Here is a 14,051-nt window from a genome sequence, read left to right as displayed (position 1 = left end):
CCATTTTAGAGACTTTCCTTGATTACGGTCTTTTGTCCCTTACCTGTATCATGGATATGATAGTCATAGGGCCAGATAGAAAGGTCTCATTCAAAGGTAATCCATCTGTTGATCAGCCAGCAAATACAGTATTAGAGAGTTTCTCTCCTCTGTCCTCACATATAATGTAATGTACTTGACTCCTAAGTAATGTTTAATATTTGTGGATCTTCACAAACACTAACGTAATAAATGTCACAGCGCCTATATGGTGTATGTAAATGTTCTTATTCCCATAACAAGTAGGGTCCCACAGGGATCAGTTCTGGATCTGGTTCTGTTCAATATCTTCATCAGTGATTTACATAATGGCGTAGAGAGTACACTTATAAAGTTTGTGGACAATACCGAGGTGTGAGGGGTTGCAAATGCTTTGGAGGAAATTGGGACAAACTGGAGTAATGGTCTGAAGTAAATAGGATGAAATTCAATAAGGACAAATGCAAAGTGCTCCACTTAGGAAGGAACAATCAGTTACACACATACAAAATGAGAAATGACTGCCTAGGAAGGAGTACTGCAGAAAGGGATCTGGGGGTCATAGTGGACCAAAAGCTAAATGAGTCAACAGTGTAATACTGTTGCAAAAAAAGCGAACATCATTCTGGGATGTGTTAGTAGAAGTGTTGTAAGCAAGACACGAGAAGTAATTCTTCCGCTCAACACCTGCGCTGATTAGGCCTCAACTGGAGTATTGTGTCCTGTTCTGGGTACCACATTTCAGGAAAGATGTGGACAAATTGGAGAAAGTCCAGAGAAGAGCAACAAACATTATTAAAGGGGAAAACATGACCTCTGAGGGAAGATTGGGAAAAAATTGGGTTTGTTTAGTCTGGAGAAGAGAAGTCTGAGAGGGGACATAACGGTTTTCAAGTACATAAAAGGTGGTTACAAGGAGGAGGAAGAACAGATGTGCTTCTTAACCTCTGAGGCTGGGACAAGAAACAGTGGGCTTAAATTGCAGCAAGGGAGGTTTAGGTTGGACATTAGGAAAAACTTCCTAACTGTCAGGGTGGGTAAGCATTGGAATAAATTGCCTAGGGATGTGGTGGAATCTCCATCACTGGGGATTTTTAAGAGCAGGTTGGTCAATCACCTGTCAAGGGTGGTCTAGATCAGTCATTCCCAAACTTGTTCCGCCGCTTGTGCAGGGAAAGCCCCTAGCGGGCCAGGCTGGTTGGCCTGGAGCAATGAACCGTGGCCACTGGGAGCCGCAATCGGACGAACCTGCGGATGCGGCAGGTAAACAAACCGGCCCGGCCCGCCAGGGGCTTTCCCTGCACAAGTGTCGGAACAAGTTTGGGAACCACTGGTCTAGATAATACTTAATCCTGCCATGAGTGCAGGGGACTGGACTAGATGACCTCTCGTGGTCCCTTCCAGTCCTCTGATTCTCTGATTCCATTTTACAGATGGGATAACAGAAGCACTGAGAGATTAAGCAATTTCCCTACATTCAACAGGAAGCTTGTCAGAGATAGGAATAGAACAGGGGTTCTCAAACTTCATTGCACCGCTACCCCTTTCTGACAACAAAAATTGCTACACGACCCCAGAAGCGGGGTCCGAAGCCTGAGCCTGCCCAAGCTCCACCACCCTGCCTGGGCAAGCCGAAGCCCGGAGGCCTGTATCCTGAGCCCCACTGCCCAGGTCTGAAGCCCGTGGGCTTTGGTCAGGGGCAGTGGGGCTAGGGTTTTGGCCCTGGGCCAGTCTAAGCCAGCCCTGGTGACCCCATTAAAACAGGGTCGCAACTCACTTTGGGGTCCTGGACCCACAGTTTGAGAACCGCTGGAAAAGAACATAGATTTCCTGACTCCCTGTCCTGTACTTTAGCTGTGACTTTCTTCCTTCCCCATAGTTTGTCAGTCAGATTAAGTTCTCTGATACGTGATTTATCTGGCAATATCATGCTAATCTTTTGGGGGACTAAGGTCTGTTGCACAGTAATTCTGACTTTTTCATGGATGGCTATTCAGTGGCCTGTGAATTATCTTTTTAAAAAAAAAAAAAAAAAAAAGCAAAAAACCATGCACTTAAACATGTTTGCCAAAATGCTGAGGGTAAACTCTTTATAAGAGCCCCTAGAAGATCTGCACACTACTAAAGCAGCTGCTTTTTCAGGGCTAAATTCTGTTCTCACCAGGCGCAAGTAGCCTGAATTGAAGGGAATTTCCCCAACTCCAAATCCACAGAGTAGCAATGGAGTAAAGCCCCTTATTGTTCTTGTGCCTTTGCTGTGTGCAGCGTAAATGGAATTTCCTTGTTGAGTAATAGGAGAGAGATTCCATGATCTATGCTAGATGTACATGAAAACTTTAAAGAACTTCTTTAATGCTTGCCTTTTGCAGTCAAGTGCAGACTCCTTTTATTTGCCTTCCTCACTCTGCACAACTCTGCTCCTCCGCACATTTCAGTGTTGATATTATCTCATCCCACCTTCCTGCACTTTGTACTATCCAAGCCCTTCCCTCTTAATCACACCCTTCATTTCCTTATAATGTTCTCATCTTTGTACTGTCTTTCATGCTACCCCATTATCTTGGTCATTACTTTTTAAAAACTAACTAATAAACAATGCCCCTGGCTTTTAAACTTTCACTCCCTGGAGAACAATTAACTCCCTAATCGTTTTTATTTACCTATCTCATTTTAAATTGTAAGCATCTCTGGACAGAGACTTCACCGTCCTATTGACCTCTAAAATACCTTTTATGTCTATAGCACAATTTTAAAAATAAAAAATGGGCCCAATCTTGAGATTCTCAGGTATCCCCCATTGAATTCTGTACCTTCCATTGAGTTCAGAGGTTTGCTGAGCAAAGACTATATAAGAACATCAAAATTGGGCCAATTACAATTAGTAATTAGCCTAATAATTAACACTGGTTTTGTGAAAGATCACTGTTTGACTGCAAATACTGCCCAGCTAGTTTCACTAAAATACTGACTTCATTGAAAACAATGGATTAAACCTGCTCTTAAAAATAAATTACATCTGTGTTAGGAACGTGATGGTTCTTGTATTTTAAAAAAAAAAAATGTTGGCAAAGATGAGAACAATTAGAATGTTTCTCTCAGTTAACACAGCTGATAGTCAAGGGGTTTTCCAACTAAAGAAAGTGAAAGCAACTTCAAAGGAGTCTTTCTTTCTCTCTGAAGATATTAGCAGAGCTGACAATTGTCGTTAAACCCTCCATTATATTTGATGGACTACTTAAAATATATTTTTATTATGGTCTCAGATAAACGGTAATGTCAAAATCTTACAGATATAAAGGATACCAAAAAAGGACATTCAGATTCTACATTGATTAAATAACCACGAAATCTCAAATTTTCTCTTTCTTGTAGGGGGAAAGCAAAAGCTTTGTTACAAAATCCCACACCTATGCAAATATGCTTACCATTCATAACTAATATGTATTTTAGAATCCTTGATGATTATTACAGTGTTGCCAGCTCTCACGATTTTATCCTCTCTTAGAGTTTTTTATAACCATCTCTGTAGTGTGTGAGCGCCTTCCACATAAAACCAGTAGCAATGGTGAAGTCCCTACTTGATTTCATGGTGTCTTTCTGTCTCTTCTTCCTTTTCAGGGTTTAAACATAAATAAATACAGCCCTGATATCAGAGAGGCTAGTTAGAAAGGAATCACATTATGTTAGTAAGCATATATTTCCTTTTTAGTCTCTATGCTTTTGTTAATATTACTCCAGTTGCTTATTTGCCCCTGATTTACAAGCTATTTTAGATAATATCCTTGTCCAACTCTTTACATAGACTAGGTTTTAATTTTAGCTGTACAACTGCACTAAGTCACTTTAAACTATACATTCAAAAAGCATTTGGGAAAGAAATTTGATGTGTCTTCCAAAAAAAATGGTCTTTTTTTCTTATGTTTTTATAAAAAGAATTGAGTAGAGCCATCAAGCACTTATTAAAAGGCTAATATCATCAGCTGAAGATCAGGCTCTTTGTTGAAGTGTTATTTTATTTCACATTTTTACTTTTCTCTCACTTTTCCTATCAGGAAAAGAAGTAAGAGAAAGGAGACACACCCCACTCCATCCCCTAAATGTATGAATTTTTTTGGTTCAGTAAAAAAAATTGTTTTGAATTTTTCATCAAAAAGAAAAAAACTGAAAATGTTGAACAAAAAGAAAACTTAATTTTCTTAAAATCTCCCCCCGCCCACATACTACTTCCCACCTTTAGTGTATGTCTAGACCATTTTTTTTCCATACCATTTACATTTTGGGGGCAACATCCTGCAGAATTTTTGTACACAAAACTCTCATTGATTTCAGGGGGAATTAAACACCTGGATTTAATCCTCAACTGCAGCCAGCTCTATTTATGGTACCCTGATATTGAAGCTGCTGAGGGCTGGATCAGCTCCTGGTGTAATTTAGAGCAGCCTCTGGGATTCTTTGAATTATATCCAGCTTTAATGGCTCCCAAGAATTTGTCTGTACAAATGCTCTGACTACGCCCCTCTTCCCCACCATGCCTCCGATCCCAGGGGCTATGAGTGGGAATGACCAAGAGCGAGTGTCTCTAGGGAGCCAAATAAGCCTGCTCTGTGGCCACTGGAGCAGCACAAAATAGCTATATTGGGGTCCAGGATCTGACGTAGGTTAGGGCATGAATACAGGCCCTACCTCTGGAGTATTATAACTATAAGTGTTTCAAAGTATAAAAGGAATAGTAAAAATGAATTATATAATATTTAATTTGAAAACCTAAGATCTTCATAAGTAGACTCATCTAACCACAAAAATGTTTTGACATACAATAAGAATAAAGTTAATTATTTTTGTGTCTGTTACTTTACTAATGAGAACAATCTATTTATTCTGTTTTTAAAAGTTGCTCATTCAGTTTCCTCTGGCTGATTGATTAGATGTTATAAATATAAATGTCAGAATAGTTCGCATTTTCTAGTTCAGCTCAGTGTAGCTTGGTGTATTTGTTTATACTGAGATCAAGGGTATGCACGTTCCTCTATTATGTGTTCTTTTTCTTGTTACTCCTAGGCATATTAATTACAATCTTTGACTGAAAACTACACTAAATACAGAGCACAATAACAGCAGTCTTTGAAGATTCCAAAAACTTTATCAAGAGAACATCATTTATATTTATGTGAAATTGGTATATGTTAGGATAATTACTGCTGTGCCTTCAGGGTAAAGGAAGTACTCTCGGCCAAAATTATATAAGGGTGCGGATTAAATGAAGCATTACTCTGTTTGGCAGCAATGGATGTAAGTTGCGAAATCAGGGTATGACGTAGCATTGTAAAACTAATCTGCCAAAAATTATTTGGCCTGAAAATGCCCTTATTTTTTCAATTATATGCTATTCTAAAAGAACCAAATTTAATTCAGTCTTAACTGAGAGATCCTGTTAACTACTTTTAGTCCTTTGAAAATAGATCCACTATACATTTTCTAAAGACAGAGAGCCATGAGGCAGGAAATGCTCGCAAGATAATATTTTGAGACAAATCCAGCTGCTCTTGGCAGTGGAACCTTGAAGTTTCACTGCCCAGGGGCTCTGCAATGGAGTACACACCCTCTGCACAGTATAAAGTTCAGGTTTTAAGGGGGACTCCCTTCATGGGAATGAGCATAAGGTGGATGGGGGAAGAGGATGCATTTCTGCATGGCTCCCTCCAATCTTACTACCACCACCACCTCCACCTCCTGAGGCAGAGTATATTAGGGCTATGGTCACACTGGTATGGGGAATGATTCTTTCCATTCTTTCCTCTTTTTCCTAACATGGAGATACCTACCATTTGGACTGCATGCTGGATCCCTGGATTTGGCCCTTCATTTTGGAAATTGGGCAAACAGCAAAGTACACCTACAATAGGGGCCTGGTTTTAAAGGGGCTTCATCTGTCCCTGGTATACACACATGCCTGTGCACACATTTTTCAAACCCTAACATTTGTATATGCATTTTATGGATTCTTTTATCAGTGTGCTAAGATGATCTTTTCATATGTAAAACCCATTTGCTCTTTTATGTGAGTGCTTGAAAAATGCATGCTCACTTCATCAGAGCTGTAGCTCACGAAAGCTTATGCTCAAATAAATTTGTTAGTCTCTCAGGTGCCACAAGTACTCCTTTTCTTTTTGCGAATACAGACTAACACGGCTGCTACTCTGAAATAAGCTTGGCAGTAACTATTCCTCCAAACCTAACAAAGAGGATGCTCCTTTGATGAGTTCCAGTCATGGGGAGGGAGTGCGCTCTAAAACACACAAACACAAAAAGAGACCCCACAAACTAACAGATCCACTAGTATCAGGTACCAAATCACACACACCATCAACATCAGCGTCCCTCAGAGTTTGAAATCCACCCACTCTGGGGAAGATGACCCTCCTGTACCGATTCCAGGGACAGAAAGAATACCCTTCACTCCAGGGAGGTCAGAAAAAGGGCCAGAGCACCAGGAATTGTTTGCTGTGGGAAAGCCGAAGTCCTCACACCTTCTGGAACCTTCTATTTCCAAGAGACTATATCTCCTGCTCAGGACATGCCAAAGCTGAAGCACTCCTTGCCCCCTGTTCCTGTGATGGTACCTGCTTCCACCAGCTCTGCTGGTAATACCGATGGAACTGGTCTCCGGATTTTTGTATTCGGAGGAGTTGGATGAGGGGCAGGGACCGTCTATCCCCTCCCGTCCGTATGAGTACCAGTGGAGGTCTTCTATATCATAGCAATATGCTCCACTCCAGTTGCCGTGGAGTCACTGGTTCCCCACACCATACGGCCCGCTACAACCTCTTGATCCGTCATTCAGCCCTGTTGGGCACCCTGGCCCCAATACCCACCCTCAGAACCCATCTGTTCTGTGAGGGAAACTTTGCCTATCTCCCTGTCTCAGGTGCCTTCAGGTAGATGCTTGGAACCAGTGATAAAGAAGAGCTGCCCAGTCTGGTTCTGACAGTGCCACTGGAGCAGGAAAGATTCCCATCGTCCTCACCTGATGTGGCAGTGGCTTGGACATCTCCCCCACCCCCTGAGGACTACCGCCAATGCCAAGATCTCCTGCATAGAGTGGCAGCTGCACATTCCCCTAGAGCTAATCTAAGACACTCAGCATAAGCTGCTGGACATACTTCACTCATCGGTGCCATGTAGAGTTGCTCTGCCAATCAACAATGCCATCCTTGAGCCAGCTAGAATGATTTGACATATGTCGGCCCCATGTATGCCTACCTCCAAGGGGGCAGAAAAATACTACTCTGTACCAGCTAAATAGGCTGAGTTTCTTTTCTCACCCTCCCTCCCTCCCAATTCACCTGTCCAAGTGACAATGAAATGGGCTAGACAACAGCACCCCATGCTCCACCGCATTCAATAAGGAGGGCAAGCAGTTAGACCTTTTGAGCCGCAAGATCTTCTCAGCCAGTTTTCAGTTCAGGGTTTCAAATTATCAGGCATTATTTGCAAAATACAATTTGCTGAATTACAGCAAACTGGAGGACTTTGTTGAAAAACTGCTACAAGAAGACTGTGCCCACTTCCAGGCAATAATAGAAAAGGGGAAATTAGTTGCAAGGACATCGCTTCAATCAGCAGTGGATGCGGCAGATACCTCATTGCAGTCTCTGGCTACAGGCATAGTCATGCAGAGGGAATCGTGGCTCCATTCTTCTGGTTTTCCCAGGGAGATATAAAATATCTGTGAAAACCACCCTTTCGATGAATCCCATCTTTTTAAACAGAAAATGGATGATTCCCTTCAAACCCTCAATTATTCAAGAGCTACACTTTGTTCTTTGGGTATTTACGCACCTGCGCTGTAATGTAAATTCTACCACCCACACAGCATTACAGAATCTCCCAATTTTTCCATCAGAGGCCTTATGAAAAACCGTGGAAGCATCAAAAGACTCAAAGATCTCATCCTCAGGGTCCACCCTCACAGCCTTCCTCCTTCCAGATGCAACCCCCACAGGAGAGAAATTTCTGAGGAACTCTAGAGAGCAGTCACCGCCTTGCCTACTGCTATACAACCACCCCACTCTCTTCCAGGGTCATCTAGCACTCTTCTTACCAGGCTGGAATCTAATAGCGATAGACGAGTGCTTGCTAAATGTCATATGATAGAGTTCATCATGGTACCTCATCCAGAGCCCACTCCCCGATCTCTCCTCAGGGACCCCTCTTGCAACAGCATCCTGACCTAGAGATGAACTCCTTACTACAAAGAGGAGCAATAGAGTGGGTTCCTTTGGAATACCCAGGGATGGGATTCTATTCAACTTCTTCCTTTTTGAGTGTCAGGAAATGTGGATGGAAGCCAATTCTGGACCTCCACCATCATAATCGCTTCAGCCACAAACCCAAGTTTCATATGGTCACATTAGCAGCAAACATCCCATCATTAGAAGGCAAGTTGTTTACAGCTCTTGATATGCAGGATGCTTGTTTTCACAGACATTCATCTGACTGTCAGATGGTTCCTGAGGTTCACCATCAGCTTACACCATTTTCAATACAGAGTCCTTTCATTTGGACTCACTGCTGCTCCAAGGGTCTTCACCAAGGTTTTCTCCATCATCGTGGCCTACCTCAGGCATTGTGGGGTCCTTGTATTCCCCTAGCTCAATGACTGGCAAGGAAATTATTCATGAAACTGGAGAAGATGGGGATTAATACATGAATCAAAAGATGGATAAGGAACTGGTTAAAGGGAAGACTACAACAGGTCATACTGAAAGATGAACTGTCAGGGTGGAGGGAGGTTACTAGAGGAGACCCTCAAGTATCTGTCTTAAGATCAAACTTATTTAACATTTTTATTAATGACCTCGGCACAAAAAGTGGAAGTGTGTTAATAAAATTTGCAGATGACACAAAGTTGGGAGGTATTGCCAATGTGGGGGAGGAGTGGAATATCATACATGAAGATTTGGATGACCTTGAAAACTGGGGAAATAAAAATAGGATGAAATTTTATAGTGCAAAGTCATGCAGTTAGGGACTAACAACAAAAATTTTAGCTATAAGTTGGGGATTTACCAGTTGGAAGTGGCAGAGGAGGAGAAATGCCTGGGTGTATAGGTCGAACACGGGATTACTGTGAGATGCCGATGTGATGTGGCTGTGAAAAAGGCTAAAGCAATCCTAGGATACATCAGGCGAGGTATTTCCAGTAGAGATAGGGAAGTGTTATTACCATTGTACAAGGCACTGGTGAGACTGCCTGCGGAATGCTGTGTGCAGTTTTGGTTTCCAGTGTTTAAGAAAGATGAATTCAAACTGGAACAGGTACAGAGAAGGGCTGCTAGGATGATCAGAGGAATGGAGAACTTGCCTTAAGAGAGGCAACTCAAGGATCTTGGTTTGTTTAGCCTAACAAAACAAAGGCTGAGAGGGGATATGATTATCCCTCTGATGTATTAATAGAGAACACCGAGGAGGGAGAGGAGTTATTTAAATTAAGGGCTAATGTTGGCACAGGAACGAATGGATGTAAACTGGCCATTAACAAGTTTAGGCTTTCTAAAGATGAAGATTTCTAACCATCAGAGGAGTGAGGTTCTGGAACAGCTTTCCAAGGTGAGTACTGGGAGCAAAAAGCCTAACTTGTCTCAAGACTTCGCTTGATAAATTTATGGAGGGGATGGCATGATGAGATCGCCTTCAATGGCATATGGCCTATCTGCATCTGCTATTAGCAAATATCGTCAACTGCCGGAGATGGGACACCAGATGGGGAGGGTTTTGAGTTGGTGGGTCTCACCCACATGCTCAGGGTCTAACTGGGTGTAAACCATATTTGGGGTCAGGAAGGAATTTTCCAACAGGTCAGAATGACAGAGACCCTGAAGTTTTTCACCTCCCTTTGCAGCATGGGGTAGGGGCAGGGCTGGATTACCCAATAGGCAGACGAAGCACATGCTTAGGGCACCAGCAAAGCAGGGGGCACCAAAAAAAAAAAAGATTTAAAATTTAAAATTGATATTTAATATTTCAAAAAAAGCATTGAAGTAGTCATCATGGGAAAAATCAGAACTTTGTTAGACTTCCTTACACTCCACTACACACTTTTCCCCCGTTTTTCTGTTCTCTTTTTATTACTTACCCCACTTAAACCAGGGGGGGCGTCCTACTAACGTAGATCGAAATAATGCGTGGAAATCAGATCCTGTCATGTATTGCAATAAATTTATTTTATTATTGATATATTCTTCTGAGTTATATGTACTTGATTCTTTTTTTATTTCATATATATATATATACACTATTTTTGTGTGTGTGTGTATATACACATAAAAATAGTGTATGTTGTGTAATTTTTTTTTTTTTAAGTTTAGGTAACTGAGATAAGGGGCAGGATGAAACGTAACCAACTGAGTGGAGCACAGAAACGTAAACTGGCGGAAGAAAAGAAACAAAAAACTAGTGAAATTTTCCAAAATCTTCCAAAGCTGACATCATTTTTCGAAGCAAATCCATCAGAAGCAACATCTTCTCTCAGTAGCACAGACATCGTTCCAAAACCTATAGGTGTTTGAGACTAACCCTTCTTCTATTGGTGAAACAAACATGATTCCAGAACATGTGGATGTGTCAGAGACTGTAACTGATCATCCTACTCCTGGTGGTAAAACAGACATTGTTCTAGAAGGTGTGGATGTGTCAGAGACTGAACCTGCTCATGCTGTAAATAATAGGAGAAAAGACCTGATATGTGGGTTAATTTCAGTACCGATGATATAGCTTACTGGATAGATCGTGGACCAAATGACTGTCAGCACCACATTGGGCCATTTGAGAAATCACGTCGGACTTTTACCAATGGCAAACAAACAAGATATTGTTCACAAAAAAATATTTTTTGGCATGAAAGCGAATGGTGAGCAATACACTCGAGAATGGCTACCCTCACCATCAACAGGGTCTATGTACTGTTTTGTTTGCAAACTTTTTGCATATAAACCTTCAACATCCCGGTTTGCTGCAGATGGATTTAGTGACTGGCGGAATACTATTTTAATTGAACAGAAAATAGTACTCACAGAGATTCAATGTTGACATATTTAAATCGAAAACAGGGCTTTGGATTGACACAAAAATTGGAAGAACAAATTAAAGGGGAGCGTGAATACTGGCAACGTCTTGCAGCGTGTTCTAGCTGTTATTCAAACATCAGCTGAATGTGGTCTGCCTTTCCGGGGATCAAATGACACACTTGGATCATTGCAGAATGGAAATTTCTTGGAATTGTTGGAGCTTGTGGCTCAGTTTGACCCATTTTTAGCAGGCCATATCTCAAAATATGGGAATGCTGGCAAAGGTAACTCATCATACTTATCCAAGACAATATGTGATGAACTCATTGGTCTAATGAGTGACAAAATTCGTTCAGCTATTGTGGATGAAATAAGTACTGCTGGGTACTTCAGTTTATCTGTCAATTCTACACCTGATCTTTCACATATTGATCAATTGAGTATTGTACTAAGATATGTGTCTCCCACAGATGGAAAACCAGTTGAACGATTTATAACGTTCCTCAATTTGAAAAGCCACACTGGTGAAGAAATGGCAAATCAAGTACTGCATTATCTGTGCCAAGTTTGTAAAATAGATTTCTCAAAGCGCAGAAGTCAGTCTTATGACAACGCTGCCAACATGTCAGGGCGTTATCAAGGAATGGAGAAGAAACTTTTAGAACAGAACAAATATGCCATATTCATACCATGTGCTCAGTGGTGGATTCATGATTTTCCTGCTCCTAGGCCCTGAAATAATTGCTGCCCCCGGCCCCATATGAATTTGTTTTAGTTTTTGTACAATTTCATTTGAACCCGCCTGCAGCTGTTTCCTGTGACAAGCCTAGGAGGGAGGGAGTAGAAGCAGAACGGCTGTGCGCTCAGTGGAGGAGGCGGCAGTGGAGCGGAGGTGAGCTGGGGCAAGGAGCGGTTCCTCTGCAACCCCCGCCCCGGGTTATTTGCTGCGGCCCTCCCCGCTCCCCCAGTTCACCTACACTCCACCTCCTCCCCTGAGCGTGCCACCGCTCCGCTTCTCCTCCCTCCCAGCGCTTTTTTGCAGCAAGCCTGGGAGAGAGGGGGAAGGAGGCGGGGCTGGGTATTTGGGGGGCAGAGTTGAGGCGGGGGGGGGGGCGCAAGCACCCACCAGCACTGGGTAAAGTCAGTACCTATGGCTATTATAAATTTGCCGCCCCTGCAAATTTGCTGCGCTAGGCCTAGGCCTTGTCGGCCTAGGCGATAATACGCCGCTGCATTTGCTGCACACTCTCTGTCTTGCTGGCCACAGTGCTGTTGATTGTTGTCCGGTGGCAGTAAGATGTTTTTTTTCTCAACAGTCCAGTTACTTTATACATTTTTCTCTGCCTCCACACACCAATAAAACGTATTTGAGCAATGATCATGTGTTGAAATCTCTTTCTAATACTCGCTGGGAGGCACATGCAGTGGCAAAAAGTGCAGTTCTGGAGTCCTACTCAAAAAGATTGTGGGTGCATTAGAAAGTACAGCTGAAGACCAGTCACAAAAGGGAGAAACTATACAAGAGGCAGAAAACATTGCAAACAAGATGCAAGAACTGGAGTTTGTATTCATGTTGACCATGTGGAATGAAATTTTACAACACTTTTACCGCACAAGTCAAGCTCTCCAGGAAAAAGAATTGGATTTGAAAACATGTGCAGACCTCTGTCAATCATTAGCAGACCACTTACACACTTTGAGAAATGATTTTGAAAGATTTGAAGATAGTATCAGGCAAGATATCTTTTGATATAACTACAAAGAAGCCCAGTCCCACAAGCAAATAAGGAAAAAACAAGCAAATGATAGCAGTGCAACAGAAACAGCATTGAATCCTAGAGACAAATTTCACGTATCTACTTACTACGCTATAATTGATACACTTGAAGCTCATATGAAGAGGAGAGGTGAAGTGTACAAAGAAGTATCAAGTAGATTTTCTCTTCTAAACAATATGGACTTATCTGACGAACAATATTCACAAGGTTCCCAAAAGCTAGTTGACTCCTACCCTGTTGACTTGAACATGAATCTCTCTGGAGAAGTAGGGCAGTTCCACTGTTATATGTGCGCAAAGTTTAATGAAACAGGAAAAATTCAATTCAGTCACATTCATCTTCATGACACAATACTGAAAGATGGAATACAATGTGTATTTTCAAATGTAGAGATCGCACTATGTATTTTTCTAACATTGATGATGATTAACTGTTCCGCAGAACGCTCTCTTTCTCAGCTGAAAAGAATAAAAAACCCTCAGAGAACAACAATGTGTCAGGACAGACTTGATTCACTTTCCCTATTGTGTATGGAAGCGGACATGCTTCGTCGAGTCAGCTTCAATGAACTTATCCAGAATTTTGCAATCAGAAAATCTAGAAATAAGCTATTTTAATTTCAGCATACATGTAAGTTTTGTCTCATTTCGAAAAATAAAATTTTATTTTATGATATAGTATTGTTTTTATTGTGAATTACATATGGAGGGGGCACCATAATCTTTTCAGTGCTTAGGGCCTCTAAAGGTCTTAATCCGGCCCTGGGTAGGGGTTTCTTGTTGGTTTGATTTAAAGATTTCAAGTTACAGAGTTGAAATCTTCAAGATTTGAGGATTTCAGTAACTCAGCTAGAGGTTATGGGTCTATTGCAGGAGTGAGTCGGTGAGGTTCTGTGGCCTGCAAAGTGCAGGAGGTCAGACTAGATTATCATGAAGGCCCTTCTGTCTTTAAAGTCTATAAGTGTAAGCAACAATGTCGTATAATCCTTGAGCCCAGAAATGGACTTGGTCTGATGATAATGATGATTGATGATAGAGTTCTTCCACTATTTCAAGCCATTCAGGGATGGCAAACTTCACAAAACTATAGTCCTTCAACTCTTCTTCATTCAGGACTTGGTAAGAAACGTGACCTTTTCTAGAGAAAAATAGAGACAGGTATAGATGGCCCTGGTTGGAATGGGGCCAGA

At 41.8% G+C, this 14,051-nt stretch overlaps 1 protein-coding gene across 11 annotated transcripts in view; it reads left to right on the top strand.

Annotated features, from left to right (window-relative positions):
- Nucleotides 1-14,051, top strand: part of AHI1 (Abelson helper integration site 1) — a 196,338-nt gene that overhangs the window by 92,902 nt on the left and 89,385 nt on the right. The window contains exon 22 of one of the 11 annotated variants that reach the window (XM_077813087.1): nucleotides 5,121-6,374. The exons of the other annotated variants lie outside the window; for them this stretch is intronic. Within the exon in view, the coding sequence (XP_077669213.1) occupies nucleotides 5,121-5,130 (10 nt within the window). The 3' untranslated portion in view covers nucleotides 5,131-6,374. Of the gene's footprint in view, nucleotides 1-5,120; nucleotides 6,375-14,051 lie in introns of those variants that run through there. 11 annotated transcript variants of the gene reach the window in all.

Source organism: Eretmochelys imbricata, chromosome 3 (assembly GCF_965152235.1).
Source record: "Eretmochelys imbricata isolate rEreImb1 chromosome 3, rEreImb1.hap1, whole genome shotgun sequence".
NCBI lineage: Eukaryota > Metazoa > Chordata > Testudines > Cheloniidae > Eretmochelys > Eretmochelys imbricata.
This window is presented reverse-complemented; position numbering and strand designations above follow the sequence as displayed.